The sequence below is a fragment of the Patagioenas fasciata genome, chromosome 16 (genome assembly GCF_037038585.1).
Source record: "Patagioenas fasciata isolate bPatFas1 chromosome 16, bPatFas1.hap1, whole genome shotgun sequence".
NCBI lineage: Eukaryota > Metazoa > Chordata > Aves > Columbiformes > Columbidae > Patagioenas > Patagioenas fasciata.
Genome location: NC_092535.1, coordinates 6,369,942 through 6,390,430, shown reverse-complemented (window position 1 = coordinate 6,390,430; position 20,489 = coordinate 6,369,942). Strand labels below are relative to the sequence as shown.

General features: G+C 48.3%; 1 protein-coding gene across 8 annotated transcripts; it reads right to left on the bottom strand.

Annotated features, from left to right (window-relative positions):
* Window positions 1-1,801: 1,801 nt before the first annotated feature.
* On the bottom strand, window positions 1,802-19,729 carry RAD21L1 (RAD21 cohesin complex component like 1). 8 transcript variants are annotated; one of them, XM_071815525.1, is made up of 14 exons: window positions 19,642-19,729; window positions 13,832-17,598; window positions 12,324-12,453; window positions 10,897-10,996; window positions 10,342-10,448; window positions 9,769-9,951; window positions 9,116-9,217; window positions 8,118-8,231; window positions 6,881-7,110; window positions 5,479-5,581; window positions 4,556-4,689; window positions 3,768-3,857; window positions 3,340-3,417; window positions 1,802-2,868 (listed from the first exon to the last, which is right to left on the bottom strand). In XM_071815525.1, exons 2-14 carry the CDS (start codon window positions 13,973-13,975, stop codon window positions 2,659-2,661), a joined length of 1,725 nt encoding a protein of 574 aa, XP_071671626.1. In that variant the 5' UTR covers window positions 13,976-17,598; window positions 19,642-19,729; the 3' UTR covers window positions 1,802-2,658. The 8 variants fall into 8 exon arrangements, with proteins under 8 accessions (XP_071671626.1, XP_071671625.1, XP_065706131.1 ...); XM_071815524.1 differs by having other exon boundaries at window positions 13,832-18,295; window positions 19,642-19,728; XM_065850059.2 differs by lacking the exon at window positions 19,642-19,729 and having other exon boundaries at window positions 1,802-2,155; window positions 2,658-2,868; window positions 13,832-18,939.
* Window positions 19,730-20,489: the final 760 nt, after the last annotated feature.

Genomic DNA, 20,489 nt, shown 5'->3' with positions numbered 1-20,489 from the left:
TGTAATTTTCACCTAATTAGTCCAATTCTGAGGACATCCGTGCGCCTAATTAATGACGCACTTTCATAAAGGAAAATAAATAAATAAATGGGAGCGTTTGCCGCAATTAACTACCTACGGTCAGTCCGGCGGCTGCCAGGCCGGGGTTGAAGAGCAGCAAATGTCAGCACAGCGGGTTCGCTCGGAGCCCTGCCCGCTCGCTTGGGGGGAAATCACGCTGTGATCGCTGGCACGGCGCGGCTGGGCTCTCAAACGCAGTCTGGTTACTCATGGTTCTACCTACACATCTTCTGTTATCTCTCGAGCTTAACCTTTGCTAATTATTGAATGAGCAGACGTCTAGGGGGAGGCTGCTGGGCGCTTACTGGGAGGCACTGGGTAAGGTGCTGGGGGTCCCTGTGGCGAGGAGTGGGGCAGGGGTTGGCTGCAGCCGCCCCTCCAGAGCTGGGGAGAAGGTAACATATAGCTGTGTGATGTATATACACGTAACATCCCACCTGTGTGACATATGTACATGTAATGTCCCACCTGTGTGACATATGTACATGTAACATCCCACCTGTGTGACATATATACATGTAACATCCCACCTATGTGATATATGTACACTTAATGTCCCACCTGTGTGACATATGTACATGTAACACGTGCATGCACACACAGAGAACTCGCCGCGCAACACCAGGTGCTGCCCGGGCCCTTGCAGCCTCCTGTTGTGTCTCCCCTGCGGTTATTTTGGGGCTCCAACAAACCTGTTTTGTAAATAAGCACGAGGTTTTCTTCTGGGACTATTTCCTGCAAGATTTGTTCCTGCTTTATTGCGACACGCAGACGGATTTCAATGCGCCGGTGTCCTGCCTCTCATCCCTCCCTGCCCGCCTCCTGCCTCCTTTTGTTCCCTGTCTCCCGGTGAATCCGCGGCACGGCCTCTCTCCTTGAGAGGAAAATTAACGAGTTATCGCATCTGCTGCGCTGGAGCTGCTTGGACCATGTGGCAGCAGCAGCCGCAGCACAGGCAGCAGCTCTGGTGTGAGATGCGGAGTCATTTCCAGTGGCTTTGGGGGAAGAAAAATGTTTTTTCTTTCCCTTCGCAGCACTCAGCTTCCCAGAGTGCAGACCCAGGGCGCAGGGGCTCCCCAGGATTCGCACCAGGGAGGGAGGGAGAGGTTCTTGCTTGCCCAGTGCGAGATTTGGAGAACCAAACCCTTTCCTCACCTTGGGCTGGTACCAAACCACCAGGCCTGGGCCCGGAGAGTGAAACGAGTTGCTCCGGGTCACAGCCTTGGCCTCTCACTCCTGTTTGCATCAGAAAACGAAAATACCTTTTTTTTTTTCTTCAGAAAATTGAAAGGTTTTTACCAAACAGGGTCACTCACACACAGAAAAGTAACCCCTTGGAGAAGAGTACCCAAGGCTTCTTATTCCTCATTTTATGAACAACCAAAATAAACCCCGCAACCAGCCAGGCCAACCCCCAGCCCTGCCCATCCCACGTGCGGCCTCCAGTCATTTTAGAGCCTTTTCGCTCCTCAGAACAGTCCCCTTGGAATCGGTTCCTCGCGTTCCCAAAACAGCGTGCACAAAAATAAACCGGCACACGGCAGGAGCAGCACGTGTCAGCAGGGACAGAGACGCGGGTGCAGCTGAGGTGAGCGAACGCACGGAAAGCCAGGATGACCGCATCATCCAGCCTTTCACGTTTTAAGAAAAATCACCAAAAACGCAGACTCTGAGAAGGCGAACCCACAGGGTAGCTCAGGTGGCTGCTGGTTTTGATCCTTCAGAACAAACACTGACGAGCTGAGGAAACATCGTCTTGTGGTTTTTATTGATTTCACATTAAGAGACTTGAACACAGCCCGACGCTGCAACACCTGGTGCTGAACACACACAACCCAGCAGGTCTGGTGCAACTGAAAAACACCACTGCAAAATGACAGTAAAAGCATTAAAACTTGTCCTAAATTAACTAAAAAACCAAAGAACTAATAATATTTCAGTTTAACATCCGTTTTTAAATAGTTCCACACATAAATAAAAGTGTTAGGTTTTAAGTGAACATGCTCCATGAAATCAAAGCTTGCAGGATTTCTGGGAAAGAGGATTTCTTCCTAAAATTCACGTGGCTCTGCCAGGGACAGCGTAACCTCTCTGCCTGAACACACAGAAACAATGCTGGAGACCTTTCTATACCTTAAAGTATCAAATAATGAACATTTTTTGAAAGGAATAATGTGAGATAGAATAAAGTTTTTTATGAAGAGAGCTTAACAGCCTCCTCTTCCTAACAGCGTTAGATAATAACACATGAGCTCTGTATAATTTAATAATTTAACCTCCAAAATTGGTCTCTAAGAAAGGTTTTAAAGGACTTTCATAAAATCCCTCACAATCTAAATCTCTTATATAGAATATGTATTTTAGCGATATTTTATTGACAGAATAAGTAACTGCTCGTTGTATAAACAGATATATATAAAAGGTAAATGTGTTGTGACCTGTGTGACCACCATGGAGGCAGCACAAGTCCCTGGCATTGGCAGAGGTGCTGGGGAGGAAAGAGCTCTGCACAGTCACCACGGTCTGATGAGACATTCAGTCATTTTTCCAGGAAATATCTTTGCTGAAGGACTTAGCCTAAGATTTATTTTTATTACCTTATCTGAATACCGTGTGATCGCAGTGGGTGTGGAACATGGGGCCGAGGGTGGCGGTGATGTCGGCGAAGGGAGCGCCCTGGCTGAGCTCGAGCACCGACTGCTTCTTCAGAACAAGGAAGACGTAGAACTTCACGGCAGCTTCTTTCCGGTTGTTTTTCTGACAGAGCTCCCGCAGACTGAAAGAGCGCGCGCCCGATCTCTGCAGGTGCTGCGTGAGGGAAGGAGAGGATCGGTCAGGTCAGCTTGGCTGCCGGTAAAACCAGATCCCATCAGGTCTGAACTCTGAGAGCTGCTCAGAGTGAGAATTTTCTGCCTGAACACCTTGAACAGAACCTTATCTTGGCATTTGCATTTATATAAGTAGCTCTGAACATCTTATTGCCATAATATTGCAAGCACATACATATGTTACTAGAACTACATGTGCCTGTGCTTCCACTGACTTCAATGGAACCATGCAGAGGTGTGAGATGAAGCACATCTGGAATGGTTTGCATGACTCAAAACAATACAAATCTTTGGGTAGGGAGCACCAGCTGTATCATGGGCAACTTCAGCCACCGCTGACCAAGTGTTATTATTTCTTGGTTTTTAATGGCTACACTTAGATGCAAGTGTTTATTTATGGGCACTGCACAGAACCATTGAAATACGTTCACATAAAATCCAGCACTGGTACCTGTAAAGTTTTTAATAACTGAAGAGTTCTTTTGCTCCACCTTATTTCTTCACTGTCTTTATTCTTCCTCGTTTGCTCCTTGAGGGGAAACAGAACAGAAGGTTAGGCAGCCTGTGGAAAAGTCACACAACGTGATGATAAAAAGGACAAGAACTGTGGCCCAATTAAAAATCCAGCTGGACTGGGCATTTTGATGGCCATACTGGGGATGTCTGGGACACCCGGCACCTCTGCAGTCACGCCAGGCTTCGTGAAGTGGAGAAAATAATGATATGTTTTTGACTGGCAAAATACATACTAAAGATGACATTAGTGCACCAAAATTCACTGTAAGTTCACAATGCCATCAGTTTATTTTTCATATGTCTGAGAAAGAGCACAGCTCTGTTGTGCAACAAGCCAGAGCTGCCAGGTTCGGGCACACGTACCTTTGTCAGCTCAGCTCGCTGGGTTTCGGCTTCTTGGTCCAGTGAATTGTTGAGCAGCGAGGAGCTCTCAGAGCCAGCCCTGCCGTCCTGCTGGAGAACAGCAAGGACCATCAACAGGCGTTACAATTTATCCAGGAGATGTAACTCGCAATTACTTAAGTGTGCTCAAAGAATTTATTCTAATAAAGTTTTCCAAAATTATTTTGTAGTTACTGTTTCTACCACATTTCTCCTCACAGAGGAAAGGACTTTGCTGTAGGATTTATCCTACAGCTGGTTCTACACTGACTCAGTTCTACATTTTCTGCCATTGTTAGGTCCAATTTTATCATTCTTTTTCAACTTTAATGAGCCTCATATTCTCTAAAGAATCCCCTTTCACATTACCCTAAATAGAGATGGCAGAAACAGACCATTTATTGCTTGAGTATTTCCTCAACTGGAGACACAAAAGATAATTTTTATCCTTTATAAAGACGATTATATTTATCTCTTGAGTACACAGAGGCTATATTTCATATTAAGGTTCCGTTTATACTTAGTCATTAGACTGTAATCTATACTGATTAATAAACATTTTAATTAATAGTTCAATTCATGGCGAGACTCTTCCAAAGTGCTTATAAATAAGCTTTCATGACACAAGCTACTTAATGCTCTATCGGCTGTCTCTAACATACTTTTCAAACATCTATTAGTAATTCCTTGTTGTGTTTTAAATGGGACCCTGGCATAGAATGACACCAATAAATACATTTAAATCTCTAAAACTGAAGGAAACCGCTCACTATAGTTTCACCACAGTTATCGTGGGTTTCATTTCTGTTATTCTGTGATGTCAACATAAACGAATCATTTCTAATTTCAGTCTCTGAATGAGCTGACTCCTGCAGATAACTTGGCTCTTCTACTATCAGCATCTCTGTATTAACAGAAAAAACAAGGTTTAAGAGGAAATTACGGTGAATCTCTGTCCTTAAAAAAATAATAATAATAATTGAAAAGCAAAAATCACACCCTAGTCTAGTAATCTTTGAGCTCAAGAACCAGAATAAGTAAATATAGAACAAACATCATTCTCAATAGGGCCCCAGAAGAAGAACCTTCCCAGAGAGTTTTTCCTTTTCTAAAAGTTGAGCTTTCTGGGCTTGCAGGAGGTGGTTTTGGTGATTAATCCCTGGGGCAGCCACACAGTTCAGATTTCTGGGAGAGCAAAGGAGTGAAGGCAGATCCATCACCTCCTCGGGAGATCTGAAATGGATAATTTCTTCTTGCTTGGTATTAGCCAAAACACAATTTTCAAGATGCAAATAGAAGTAATTTACATTAATTTGGCAATTTAGAGAGCAGTTTGATTAAACCCAGAATAAGTGGGAGGTGTTATTTTTTTTCTTTAAAAAAATCCCAAATCTGCAATTTGGTAGACAATTAGAGAAACCAAAGTTGAAACCAAAAATCCCTCCTTATGCCAGAAGGAAGAAAAAGACTCGCACTTCACTTCTGATCTAAGGAACAAAAGAACAGCAAAGTACTTCTAAAAACAAATAACAAAAATTAAAAATAATTAACTATTTCCTTAACATTTAACTTTTTTGGCCTTCGATTTGTAGAACACTGCACACAAACACCATGCACATGTCTCCGAAACATTATCTAAAATAGAAAATATTTTGTAATGGCTAATTTTGCAACAACAGAATTGAAATATTACCTGTGGTATCTTGTTCTTTTCTTGTTTCTTCCACTTCAGATTCCCTCTGTATTCCATTTCTTTTCATCTCAAATCTATGACTCTTGAAGCATCTCTCAAACAACTAAACCAAATAATTTTTATTGGTTTGCTTTCAGAAAATCGTGTCAGATTATTTGCAAACATCAATGCAAAGGTATGAATATGAGCTGTATATTAATTACTGCAACCTAGAATGTAGAGATTTGAATTAGGTCATTCTGAAAATCTGCATCATTTTTTTAAACAGCCTCCTGCAGCTTCAACTTTGTCAGCAAACTCCATGAAGAAATGTCTTAGAAACAGCTCAGATTGTTTTTCCTTGAAGCCAGACAGTAAGGAGGGATGAAAGCAAGAAATGTCTGGGGTTATGTGGGTGTGGATTTCTCTCCCCAGGTCCTGGTGCGTGGTTTTTATTCTCATAAAGGAGCTGTAATACTGCAGTTCGACTCTAAGGGGTGAAGCTGCTCTAGGGAACCTGATCAGCTGCACAGATCTCTCCAAGCTGCACAGCAGAGGAAACAGCGCAGGGAGCATCGGGCTGCTGCGCAGAACTCTCACCACGGCTCCTGCATCACCTGTGTGCACATCCGTGCCTTTTTTATCTTATCACCAGCTCTAGACTTATAGCTTATTTCAATGATCTGTCAGAAAATACTTGGAGACTGGAGAGGCTTTGATAATCATGTTGCCATGAAACAAATACATTTTTCTTGTGTAAAAGGAAGCTTTAAAGTCCACAGCCACAGGAACGGGTGGTCTGGCCCAGCTTCTCACCAAAGTGAGTGATCAGGACCCTCCTAGTCCTCTGACAGGCCAGTCGCTGCCTGCTCCCCAGCTGGGGCTTAGTCTCCAGTTGGGAAGTACAAAAGAAATCGGCATACCATCTTTGTAAACCATTAATGAAATAATAATAATAATAACAACAATAACAACCTTTGAAGTAAATGTAAAGAAAGATACAGTCTTGTATTGATTGCAGAGCAGAAACAAAATAGAAAATAATAAAGTAGAAAGTTGCAAAGAATCTCACAGAAATCTAAAAAGTTGTGTATTAGTGTCCAGTCAGGTGCCAGTATGTGAAATGAAACATTAGCTCTCAAGTTTCTGTGTCATTTTTTACTGGTTGTTGGGGTGCTGGGGATCAAAGTCATGAGCTCTACAGATGGTCTTGCTGGTGAAGCAATTAGTGGCAAGTATGCAAATAATCATCAGTTTTCCAGCTGAACCATACTGCAAAGCAACACGTTCAATGATGCACCTGCAGCTTGCAAGGAGCTCACGTGCCACCAGGTCTGCAAAGTCTCTCCCAGTTCAACCCTGCATGAGCAACAGTCCCACCATCTCTACAGTGACATAAAAGCCATGAGGAATTGAGCTTTACCTTCTGCAGCTCTGCGTGCACCACAGGCTGTGCAGCGTGGGACAGAAGGATTTCCACACCACCCGATTTCTTCCACATCATCGTTTTTTTTGTTGGGGGTGCAAGGTCTAACGTAGTAAGGATGTCCGTGCAGTTGTTTAGTTGCTTGTATATGGTGCTGCAGCTGAGCTCCTTGTCTACATCCACAAGCAACTTCCTCTTCCTTTTCTTTTTTTTCCTCTGGGTGACAGCTAAAGAAAGCAAGTATTAAAAAAAATAAAAAGTCCAATAAGGTCTATTCACAGAACACTTAAGCACCGAAAAAAGCACTGTGAATCAGACAGACAGGCTGCTGACCTGAAACATCGCACAGACTTGAAAATCAAAGCACAAGTGTAAGGGCCATTGCTCCCAAAGTTTTCATAAAGTGTCCCCTTTGTATTCTTGTACAGGAAATGCACATACGTTTAATTGCAGAAGACATATGACTGTTGTACTAAAGAACTGGGAACATGAGGACTTAATGAGAACACATGATATACCAACATGACTGAATAAGCTGTCTTTAATCCATCAGGAAGTTAACTGTTCCAGGAACTGCTGATGTACTCAACAGGTTTCATCACCTCATAGTTCATATCTGTACTTGTCAGTTTAATCCTTTAGCAATTTAATGAAGATGTGCGCAGTAAGTGCAGAACAGAGGCACGGGTTGGTTATGCCATAACTTCCTGAATATTATTTTGACAGGCTGGAAAATTCCAATATTCTAAATAATAGTGTCAACATGAACTTGTTTATTTGCTGACAGTCACCAGCGCAACATTTGTATTTACCCACAGAAGAAATGAAACATTTTTCTTTTTGGATCTTATTAAAGTTCACAAACAAATTTTTATAGAGGCCTGGAAGTTTTAAGATTGTTAGTTTACACATAAAAATCACAGATATGTCACCAGCAATAGAAGCTCTTCAGGTGAAACTTCAGTAACACTCATGAACAGGCCAGGCTGGCAGTACCAGAACTGCACAGCAGCAAAGCTTGGTTTGGAAAGAAAATGTAAGGAGGGGTTTGGGCAGATCAGAGAAATAACCTGATATTGGTTTTGTGCAATAGTTGCTGTAAAATGGAAATCTGACAGGAGGAGCAGATGAAATCTAAAGTGCAAGTAATCTGTCTTGCAAATATTTTCACTAACAAGAAGAGAAACAAACATAGTAACGCAAACATTTAGCAAGAAACTGGTCAAGTTCTGACCTGTATCATCAACTGGGTCAAGTACAAATTCTTCATTTTCTTTCAAGAAAAGTATCGTTTCATTCATTAGATGGTTGACTTTCTTAATGGTGGTGTCTGTGCAGCTGGACTCAACTGTAAGAAAACACAGCAAATAACACAAACAACAGAAACAGTTTACAAGATGGAATAATGTCTCAATCTCATGACATAGAATGGTATCAGACAAAAATTATCAGAATTAGAAAACTGTGATTTTGTCTATAATCTCACAATGAACCAGCACTAACTGGCACTGCTGCTGCTCCTGTTCTGCGTGGCCTGGTTTCCTTGGCTGACACTAGAACCTGTGTGAGAACTGATTTGGAGGAAAACCCACCTGACAAAACATGTATCTGTTTCTGGTTCCAGGGAACTGCATGTCAGCGTGGACATTTCTGTCAACGTGAACAGGACTAGCGCAAGGAGGAGCAAGTGCAGCTGAGTCCCTTTAAAGCTGTTCCAGACTACTCAGTTTTAAAGTAACCATGTGATGGGGGTATAAGGGTTTAAGACAGAAAAAAAAAATCCAGAAGCACTTTTCAAATATTAATTTCATTGATATCAAATCAAAAGAAGACCAACAACACTTTTATGTACTACTGAAGTGTCATGTGTTGCTGAAATAAGAAGCCAGAAATGCTCATAGGTAAAGTTCAAAATCATGGCAGACCCTTTTTCAGTTTCCTTTCCCCTACAAAAGTGGTATCGTGCTGCCTAAGCAGCAGGGTGATCAACAGCATGTCCAACGGGGGAACACACAAAAGGGTTTGTAAACAACGCCAAGTTACACATCTGGAATCCCTAGATCAAATGAAATTATACCTAAAATGGTCAATGAAGCACATTAGAAAAAAGCGAAAGTCACGACCAAAGGAAAAAGGCACAAGGTATTGTAGGAAGGAACGTGAGTAACTTTAGGCATTAACAGGGAACAGAGAGTTCGTGTGAGGAACATAGAGCAGACGCTGTGAACTCACAGGCTGTGCTGTTTTCTGGCAGATCCTGTGGCAAAGGACATTCTTCCTCCATATCAATAATGTCTTTATCCAGGTCATTTTGCTCGTCCCTCAACAGGATTTCTTAAATACAAAATGCATAATTTTAATCATTTGAAGCCTTAGTCATGAAGTAGCCATAATATTAATATTAATATATATTAGTATAAAATTATTAATATAGTGATAATATATTATATATTATATATCTATTAATAGCATTAATATATAATTAATATTAATAGATTTTAATATTGTTTAAAAGGTACAAATCTATAAAGGTTTGTATAAATACTTTAAGCCATAAAGATGTAGAAGCTACTTTGCTGCCTTTGTTACGACAAAGATTAAAATGTTGCAGTATTTCTCCTCTGAAAAGATAAACTAAATTGTTAAACCTTAAGTATAAATTGAATGTTTTTAATTCTAAAAAACTGAAATATTTCCTTTAATATAATTTTACTTGGCAATGTCTAAGTGATCATAGATTTAGTAACAAGTAGGAAAAAACAAGAAAGTATGAAACCAACAAGAAATACAGAATTTATGTTTGGAAACAATCATTTGTTTGTCTTCCTGCCAGAATAAAAATATTTGGAAATAAACTAATTCTGTTTATCTGTGGCAAACCCTACCAATCATATCGGCAGCATCTCCCTCGTCTCCAAACCAGTCGTGCTCGAAGCAGTAAGCATCCTCATGCAGCGCAGGCTTGTCTCCACTCACACTCACAGAGTTGCGATCCGCCCTGAGACTGTTGCTGCTCATTAAGGTGCTGCCATCAAAGCTCTGTTTTCTCAGAGCATCTGGTTCTTCATCTGGATAAACACAGAATTTATGATGCTTCATCTGCACAGATTTTTGAAACAAATATTTATCCATTTCTTACCTTTTCAACTGATTTTAGAGGAGTGTAAGATATCCCACACCTCAAAAGCAATAAATAATAAACTATGGTAGCTAGCTGAGTAAAAAGCAGAAAATGTTGGGTTTGATACTCAGTCTTCAATATCAGATTATTTAGGCAGAGTACTTACACAAAAATTTAAGCATAAGACAGTATGGCAGGCCAATCAGCAAAAGTATGAAGCAAATGCATTTTTAATAACAGCTTTTTCACAAGTGGAAAGTACTCAGACTGTACAAAATGTTGCATAAGAAATTCACTTTTCCTTATGGAAGATTGCTAATTTTGCAACTTCTCTCACCAAAGGTTCTATCACAGAGAAGTATATTGCTTTCGTAATCCTCTGTAAGTGTGATGTCTTCAGCTTTGCTCTGATTCAAGGTAAAATGTTCAGCAACATCAATGGCCCTGATGAAAAAAAATTATACAAAATATACAAAATAGCCTGGCCCAAAGAGCAACGGAGCAGAAATGAAATGCAGCCACACAATGCAACAGGACAACGTTGTGAGGTCACTACCCAAACTTCTGCAGTCTTACAACAGGATTTATACTTTTATGTCTGCTCTTGAGGCCAGCAAGTTGTTTGCAGGCTTCACTGACACAATTTTAAATTAGAGAATCCTGAAGTCTAAGTTCAGTACATTGTAAAAGTCTGTTGATTAAACAGATTTGGATGAACTCTACAAAAGCACAGCTCCTGTGAGTGCAGCCTTGGAAAGCCAACTCAGAACTCAGGAGAATTCACTTATCAAATCTAGGAATTCCATCCGAGTCTTGATCAGATAATAGCAAGAATATTTTTTACTTCTGAAAATACTAAAATAATTAGTATTTAAACTAGGGAAGTATTTACTTTAAATCAGGTAGTGGTGTTTCAAAATCATGAAATTCTTCAGGTAATGTGATGGACTGATAAGCAGCCTCAAAGTTTTCTGCTGGAAGGTCAACAAGTCCTAAAAGAAACAGACAACAAAACAAAGCAAGTGTCAATAAAATAAAAGTAATGTTTTCCTAAATACATATAATAAGACAATAAACCTGTCAGGAAGGGCTGCCATTCTAAATAACAGAAAGGTAAAACTCAGGCACTCTGTCAACAGGACTCCAAAGTGGAATTAAAATCCTTAATTTACCTGTGCTTTAAAAGCAATGTTTTTTACAGACAGATACAGAAGAACATGCTGCTACAGGACCTGAAGTACTGTAAATATGTTGAGTTTATGAACAGCTCCTTTAAGTCCCTGGAAGATTCTCACAGCTGACATTTAGCCTGGAGTCATTCATAGCACTTCAAATGAATCATTGCATTTTCTTTTTCTCTCCAGTGTCCATACAGCGCTGTTCTCCAGCATCAAATAATTATGAAGCGAGACTGCAAATACTCAGTGATCAGAATCCTGGAGCAATTCAGGTGAGAAAGGATTCCTGAAGGTTATTTAATCCAACCATTTGCTCAAAACAGGATTCATTTCTACTTTCACTTTTGACTGTTTCTGCTGATGTAGATTCTGCAGCGTCCCTGGACAGTCTGGTTCAGCATTTTACCAATTCCACTGAGATTTTCCCCCCCTTTATATCTAGTTGGAGCCTCCCTCATCACAGTTGTGAGTGTTGTGTCTTTTTCTTGTGCGGTGCAGTCCTCTGTAAGCTACTACAGTATCTCGTCAAAATAGATAGCACTGAGTACTTATCGTAAGTGTTTCTTTTAGAGATTTCCAAATATTTACAAATATTAACTAACTAATCATGTTCATATCCTTGAGAATAACATAGAGTGGGTATTCACTATTCTGCAAACAGACCAAGTCACAAAGTGTGTGAAGACTGGGAATAGATGCTGGTGTCCTGTTCTTGGCCAACAGTGCCTCCCTGTTTGGTGTCTAAGTACAACAAACGTGGAGCCGGTTGGAAAAGGACCCAGTCATCTCTGCTCCTTCTTGCTGGCTACATGGCTCACACTCAAAACACTCTGTCAGACCTGGCACTAACACGCTGTTGGGCATGTTGTTGGTGTCAACAGAAATTAAAACTAATTATCTAGCAACGGAGGCTGAATTCAAGCGTCTTCTCCTAAGACTACTGAAGATATTGCTTCCCTTAAAGGAGTCAAAGACCTGAAATGGTATTACGTTAAGCCAGACTAAACATCAGCAGTAGGCACTAGTATGTTCAGTTTCCTTTGAGACCAACAACATGTATTTAACAGCAATATCCGAAATTACCTTTTAAAACAAGAGCTGTAAAGGAGACAGATGGAAAAATGCTGAATTCAGGACATACCTGGGCGAAAGGCTGTCTTCATTTTTGTCAAAGCTTCACTACAGTCTGCCAAGAGGTATTTTGCTTTCCTGTGGTAAATCCGTACCACTCCCAGGAGTAAGTGTCCGGAGGTTCGCAGAGCTATTGTAAACTTTAAGGATGTAAAAGAGTTGTTCAGGAGTTAGTATATTTGGCAAAAACATTAACATGAAAACATGGAAGAGTCATAACAGAGTTCCAGTAACATACACCAATGCAGAGCTATACAAAAATCAACAGGGTTTTGTACTGATACAAGGGATCATAGAAATGAATTTTCAGAGCCAGGAACTTCTAGTTGCTTCTGCTCCTAAATGTCACCACACTGAAGCACGAGCCCTGAACTGATGGTCTTATTTTACCTAAAACACCTCAGCTGACTGCCAGCAAACAGTGTAACATGTCCTGAAACAGAAAGTAGCTGCACACATCCTAGTATTTGACACTTCGGTTATTTAGGTGAGCAGACACCACACCTGTGCCCTTATTTATGCAAATAAAGGCCATAACTGCACCTTTATTCATGCAAAGTCTTCCTGCACTAAGCCAAATATCAAACAGGTGTTTTCATGGAGAAAATTTTAAAAATCTGCTTGCACCAGCTGAAAGCCTTGGATCTCCTGAGCCATCGATCAGTGACCATGCAAAGCATTCCTCACTGTTCCGTTGCATGTGATTGCAGCCAAGGCCAATTAATGAGCCATGGCCACTAGCCCGCCTGAGTCACCGTCCCTGTGACACGCAGGGACTCCAGCCTCCGGGGCTGCTCACAGAGGCTCTCATAAGTGTGATGTAGGCTTAGTTACAGATTTATTTGCTTATAATGGGGGACATGGAAGAAGTCCACCAAAAGTGGAAGGATTGTTAAAATATGTCAAAAGTTATTTATTCTAAGATCAGCAACAGCATTCTCCTCAAATGGTCTGGGTACAATTTCATGGCAGTTTTCTTAGTCCCTTGACTTTGGTTGAGCAGCTGACTTTTCAATCTTTTTCTGGCAATTTCCTCGAAACCAGCATTTTCCAAATTCTGCTGAACAACACCCCCAGCCGGTACTCAAAGCCTCTGAAGAAAGACCGGCACTGATGGGCTTGTGCTGCCTCATGAGCCGCTCAAACCCACGTCCTGTGGTTCCTTGGGCAGCGCTGCCCACAGAGCCCTCCCTGGAGCTCTGTTGGTGTGTGGAGAAACACATTTTAATATATTGTGGTAACATTTTCTTACACTGTACCTAAATGCAGTCCACAGATCTCCAGGAGTAACACAGCAAGTAAAATGTTTATATTACTGTCATTTAACGGGATGGAGCTTTTATCTGAGTGAGATCTAGAATAAAATCAGAGTAGGAATTTATCTCACACTGGTTTTGAAATAGCCACAATTTTTTCTTATTACCAAAGTCTTCACAATATCAAGTCGTGTTCCCTACTGAAGGTGAACACCTCTGCCCCAGAACATACCAGAGGACAGCTTCTCATTCCATAGCATACCTTTGGCGAGATGATCTTTTCAACAGTAGTCTCTAAATTGCACTCAAATATATGAGCTTTGGTGAGCTTCTTCTCCCAGTGGGCAGCAAGCCATATTTTGGCCAATGGCCCGCGCTTGTTGATGAGCAAATGCATATAGAACATGGTGCCGGGGCTGGGGCTCAGGGGCCAATGCTGCTGCCACCTCCCAGGCTCTTCCCCCTCCCACGGGAGAGGGGTCTTGGGGTGGGGAGAGGGATTTAGGGGGACCCTGAGGGGATGGGGGACCAAGGGGGTGCTCAGAGGATGAGAGGATTTGGCAGGGCCCTGAGGGGACAGGGCAGCGGGTTTTAATGGGGCCTGAGAGGATGAGGGGACCCAGCCAGGCCTCAAGGGGACAGGGGGATTTATGGGGACCTGAGAGGGACCCAGCTGGGTGCTGAGGGGACAGGGGGATTTAGTGGGACCCTAAGGGGACGGGAGGATTTAGTGGGACCCTGAGAGGACAGGGGGATTTAGTGGGACCCTGAGAGGACAGGGTGGGGGGGGTTAGTGAGGCCTGAGGGGATGGGGGACCCAGTCAGGCCCTGAGGGGACAAGAGGATTTCTGGGGACCCGAGGGGACAGGGTGGCACAGCTGGGTGCTGAGTGGATGAGGGGGATTTAGCGGGATCTGAGGGGATGTGGGACCCAGGCAGGCGCTGAGGCAATGGAGGGGGATTTAGTGGGATCCTGAAGGGATGGAGGGACCCAGCCAGGGCTGAGGGAACTGAGGGGGATTTAGAGGGGCCCCGAGGAGATGAGGGGACCCGGCCAGGCCCTGAGGGGATTGCAGGGGGATTTAGCGGGCGCTGAGGGGCCAGGGGGGATTTAGCGGGACCTCAGGGGATGAGGGGACACAGGCGGGCGCTGAGGGGCCGGGGGAATTCAGCGGGTCCCGGGGTCGGCGAGCAGCGGGTCCCCTGGCGGCCGTTCCTGCGCGCTCCCGCCAAGGGCGAGCTGGGCGCGCTCTGCGAGCGCGGGCCTGTCCGGTCCCTGCAGCGACCCCGCGGCTGCTCCCGGGGGTCCCGGGCTGCGCGGCCTCGCTGTCCCCTCCGGGCCGGCTCCGTGTGCCTGGGGCGGGAGGGTCCCTGGAGAAGCCCCTTGCTGTCTGCGGGGGCAGCGCGGCCGCTCCCGGTCACCGGCTCGGTTTGCACGGAGCCCCGGGTGCGGGCGGCTGAGCGGCTGCACGGCTGCGGGGCGGGGGGTTCCCATCGCCTTCCTGGGGTGTACGGGGAGCGTGCATGCGTCTCCAGGAGCACGGTGCTCACCTCATTGCAGATTCCTGTGGATGGAGAGCACCCCAGCACGCCCCTGCTCCTCCTCCCGACCTCTTTCGCCCTTGACATTTTAGAGGCCAGCCCTGGGGGCACCACCCTATCGCTTTCTCTGCAGGCGAGCAGGTCCTGCACGGCTCCAAATACGTTTGATAAACCTATGTTGGTGAAGGGATTTTGCAGAAGGCAGAAGAAATTTTTAAAATTGAGCTTCAGATGTGATCTCTGTGCAGAGGGATAAGGGGAAAGGTGTGCAGCCACCCGCCCACGTCAGCCACAGCCACCACTGAGCGGGAAAGGCAGCGTGTTTACACGCTCACATATCACCAGCCAGAAAAGGAAAAAAAAAAAAAAAATTAGGTTTTCAACCCTCTACTTCATATTTTCTGTGTTTTGCTTTATATTCAGGCAGAGCACAGCAAGTCTCCTGGTGCTCCTGAGCCACAGCCCAGCACATCAGCTGTTGCTGTATCACAAGGCACCTGTGGTTTTCCCATTCCCATGTCACCCGGTGTTAGCCGAAGATAATTAGACCTCAATTAACACCAGGAAACTTTTGAGCCTCTTCCCAGTGTGACCCTGCTGCTGGTGTTAGTGGAAGGCAGGGCTCTGTTCGTCCAGCTGCTTTTGGGCAGAGCAGGTACCCTGGGCTGGGGTGTCACTGAGGAGGGACAGGGGTTTCTGCTGTAAAACACCCTTGGAGTGATGCATCCCCAGTGGGGATCTGGAGGACCCCTCCCACAAGCCCCGGAGCAGACATTGCTGCCTTTGCAAGGGCAGCAAACCTGCTCTGGCACCCAGCAAGAGGGAAATGACCTGCACTGGTGCCTGGCTGGGCCAGCACCAGCCCTGCCACGTGCCAAGGCCGATGTCCAGCCCCAAGGTGCAGATCCAGCCCAGCCTGGCCGATGGCAACAGCTCCCAGGGGGGCAGTTTGCAGGGTCAGAAACCCCCCGGATAGCTGACGCTGTGTGTGCATCCTCGTGGGCATGGGTACACCAGAGTGGCACATCCGTGGCTGTGCTGGGATGGGAGGCTGTGATCTGCCAGCGGTCTCTGGTCCTGCAAACCCGCCAGTGTGGAGCCAGCGGCTGCTCCCAAATTCCAGGCTGCTTGTTCCCTGACCTCTGAGTCACCTTGAGCTGTGCTGGCTGCGGGCGCTCACTCTGCTGCGGGATGCTGTGAATACTAAGGAGGCAGGAATGAAACTTCACCTCCGCGGCAGTGCTGGGTCAGGGTCGGCACTGACAGCAGGCACTGGGCTGTGCTGCATGGGGGGTGTGCTGTGAGGGGTCTGGAGCAACACAGAGGTGTTCACAGTCCTCCTGGCTCCTTCCCATTCACACAGTGTCCTCTGCTGGCTTGCAGTTCCTATTTGCTGTCCCTTTCATCCTCATTTAACCATTTTGTCTGGGCAGCAGCATGTCCCTGTCCCCAGCAGCCCTGTCCTGCTCCCTCACCCTGCTCTGTCTTCCAGACCCCTCTTTCCTTCCCTCTCTCCTTTTCCATTTCTTTCCAAGCCCTCAGTCTCTCCCCTCCAGCACTCCTGCAGATTCATTGTCAATTTTGGCAGTGCTGTCTCTGACCTTGGCTGTCTCTCTCCTCTCTTTGCTCCTGCTCTGGCAGTATAAATCTTCCCCATCTCAATCTCTCCTCCCCTTCCATCAGTGCCAGCACCTTGGGGACAGAGCGGCCCTTGCCAGCCCCCAGCCCCAAGCTCAGACAGCTCACAACCAGGCTGAAGAAGGTTTTTGGGCTGCCCACCCCACACCCTCCAGCCCTTCTGAGGCCCGAGGCCGCCTCTCAGCTCCCACCCAGCAAAGGCAGAGGGACCCCGGGACAGCACAGCAAAGCAGCAATGCATGCAGGATGCATCCCTCCACCTCAGCCTTTGCAGGCACCCTCTGGGGCATGTTTGTGGGTTTGGGGTGCAGGAGGAGCCCCCCAGGCAGCACAACACCCTGACCCCAGGGCAGAACATAGCACGGACCCCAGGCACCCCTGGGTGCGTCCTTAGCTATAGGGTTTGGGTGCTTGACCTCTGCTCAGGCACAGCCCAGCGGTGTTTTGCTTTTTCCCAAGGAATTTGGTGATGTGAGAGGCAGCAGTGCCAGGTGCCAGCACTCTCCTCCTGCCCTGCTCCTGTTGCCTGGCTGTTCGCAGGGATGCGCTCGCCTGCTCCAGATCCATCTTTTCCTGCTGATTCGGAACAATCTGTGTCCCATGACCTACTTGTCTCCAAGCATCTTCTGCCTTCCTGCCGAGTGGGTTGGTTCTGAAGCCTCTCTAAATGTGGTTAACGTGTCAGGATGCACTTACATTTATTTTTAATTCTGCTTCTTTCTTGGCCCACTTCTGGATGCATCCCTGGGGCTGCTATGCTGGGAAACCTCTGCATTTCAACACAGCGCAATGAGAGGAGACGGGAGCAGTGAGAGGGCGGGTCACAGCATGCACAACCTTCACTGCAAACTTAAAAAATAATAAAATCATGTGTATGCCTGCCCCTGACATGGCAAAAGGTGATGATGGGAGACCCCAGCCCACTCCACAGCCCCTGGCCATGCTCAGGGTCCGGAGGCACTGTGGGTTCCCAGGGGTGCCAGACACAACATGAGCACATCGCAGCAGGGAGGTGGTGAACCTGCAAACCTATTTTGCCAAGCTAAACAACAATTAAAATAGACAGAAAACTTTTTTGGGGCACTTGGAGAACAATTTTTTAAAAATGCGTCAAAATGGCTAAAAATTATCCAGAGGTTACTTTTTAAGAGAAACTTTGGAGAGTCAGGGCATGGGGAGCTTGGGGCAGCAGCCACGTGTCCCTGCAGCCCTGGCACTGCGAATTCACCCAGCACTGGTATCTGCACATCATCTAGTGTGATCACGGGTGAGCTTGTGAAGATGCCGGAGGCATGCGAAAGTGCTGAAGGGAATGACAATGTGATGGACAAATCTTCCCGGCAGCTTTCAGCAGCCCACCCGCTATCGCTCAGGATTTACATCCACAACCCCATCTCCAGGCACTGCTCCAAATGCGGAAATAGCACACGGCTGATTAACAAACGAGCTGAAAGCGTGTGGCTGCCAGCAGGTCACTGCTGGGGCTCAGGCCCCGCTCCAGTTTCAGGTCAGCGAGAAGCCAAGTGCAGGCACTAACACAAGTGCTCTGAAAAATGGAATAAATCGCGTAGTGAGAGGTGGGGGCGCAGGGGGGGCTCTGTGCTGTGGACCTGTGGTGGGACCACGGCCGTGGGAATGGCTGTGGGCAGTGGGCACTGCCACGAGCTTTTCCGTCCCAGGCTGGAGCATCTTGTGTCTGGCCCAAACCCATGTCAAGCCCTGAATGTTTCCCCGGGGATTTGGGGGCTCAGCCCTTGCAGGAGCTCTCAGCAGGTGGGCGGCTGGGCTGGGTGTCTCCCTGCTGCGTTCAGGACTGGAGGTTGCGGGGACTCGAGGTCCAGAGCCCAGCTCTGCCCAGGGTCCCCGACAGGGACAGCTGGTTGTGGGGTGCCCAGCCAGCACCCCAAGGGCATGTCCCCGGGCTGTCCCGTGTGCAAAACCCACCGTGCTGGCCTGTCCTCTTCATCTGTTTCCCCCACCTCACCCCGGGGTGCCCACAAAAGGTCCCGGCGCTGTCGCGGGGTGCACAGAGGGGCTCCGGTTGCAGGCGGGGGTTGCACAGAAGTGCCGGTGTGCAACCGGGCGTGTGTGCATGTGTGTGTCCCCCGGGGCAGCCCGGTGAATGTGTGTGCGTGTGTGCGCGTGTGTGCGTGCGGCGCTGTGCGCGCCCCCGGGGCCGGCAGCTCGGGGCACCCACCGCCCGCCCCGCCCGCCGCCGCGGCACCGGCACCGGCCCGGGGAGCCGGGTAGGCGGCGGGGGTAGGCAGCTCGGCGCGGGGCGGGCAGGCAGAGGAGGGAGCGGAGAAACGGGAGCGGAGCCCGGTGCGGGGAACGGGGGAAGCGGGCGGGGAGCGGCTGAGTGCGGGAACCGGGGAGGCATCGCACTCCGGGGGACCGGAGGGGGAGCCCGGCGGTGGAAGCGGGTCCGGGAGGGGCAGCCCGGCAGGGTCCCAGGGACACGGGTCCCCGGGGAGGGTCAGCCCGGTTCGGCGAGGCGAGTTGCGCGGCGGGAGCCCGGTTCGGGGAGGGGGAGAGCCGGGGCGGGACCTGGTTCAAAGAGGCAGGTGTCGGCTCCAGAAGAGGAGCAGCCCGGTGCGGCAACCCGGGTACGGGAGACAGCCCGGTTCGGGAACCCGACACCAGGGAGGGGGGACAACCCACTGCGGGGACCCAGGACTGAGGGTAGCCCTGTTCGGATAGACGGGATCCCGGGAGGGGGAGCAACCCAGTTCGGGGACCTGAGCGGTGGGGTTGGCAGCCCGGTCCGGGGAAGCGGCTCCGGGGAAGGGGGACAGCCCTGTTCGGGGACCCGGCTCCGGAGAGGGGGGACAGGGCGGTCCGAGGGGTAAGCTCCGGGAAGGGGAGGCATCCCGGTCCAGCTCCGCCGCTCACCTCTGGCCGCGCAGGCCGGCGGCGGCTCCATGGCGTCCCCGCGGGCGGTGGAGCTGCAGAGCCCGGGCGAGACGGCGGCGGCGGCGGGCGGGGCCGGCCCGGCGGGTCCCGGTGCGGGCCCGGGGCTGGCGCTGGCGCTGGGCTGCGCGCTGAGTGGCGCGGCGCTGGTGGTGCTGGCGGGGGCTGTTCCGCGGGCGGCGCGTCCCGACCCGGCGGTGCCGGCGCGGCAGATGGAGCGGCTGGAGGCGCGGGCAGCCCGGCTCCGCGCCCGCCTCGACCGCTGCACCGTGGCCGGGCTGGCGTTGCTGGCCCTGGGCGGGCTCCTGCTCGCCGCCCTGCTGTTGGCCGCCGCCGCCGCCCGCCGCCGTGCCCGAGCCGCCCGCCGCACCGGCGGTACCTACGGCTCGGTGCGCCTGCGGATGCGGAGAGTGTCGACCGAGGGGACACGGGCACTGCTGGAGAGCCAGCTGAGCCCCCCGCCCCAGCTCCCCGAAGAGCCAGGCTCCTAGCCCTGCACTCCCCGGGGACCCTGTGCTGCTGGCAGAAGCGGGGCTCTCCTCACCACAGTCTGGTGTCAATGCTGCCCGGTGAGGCTTCACCCACACCTGCCCAGCAGCCTTCAGCCACCTTCCTCGCCGCCCCGGACCTTTCTGGGATGGAGGTCCCATCCAGCAGCACTGGAGTGATGTGGCTTTGGGATGCCCCGCTGGACTGCACAGCCTCTGCCTGGGTTGTTCCCCACCATCAGCATCAGGGCAGTGCAGCTGTCCAACATCCCACTTGTCTCCCTGGCACCTTCCCAGATGGGGTCTTGCCCTCCAGCATCGTGGCAATGGCACCTTCAAGAC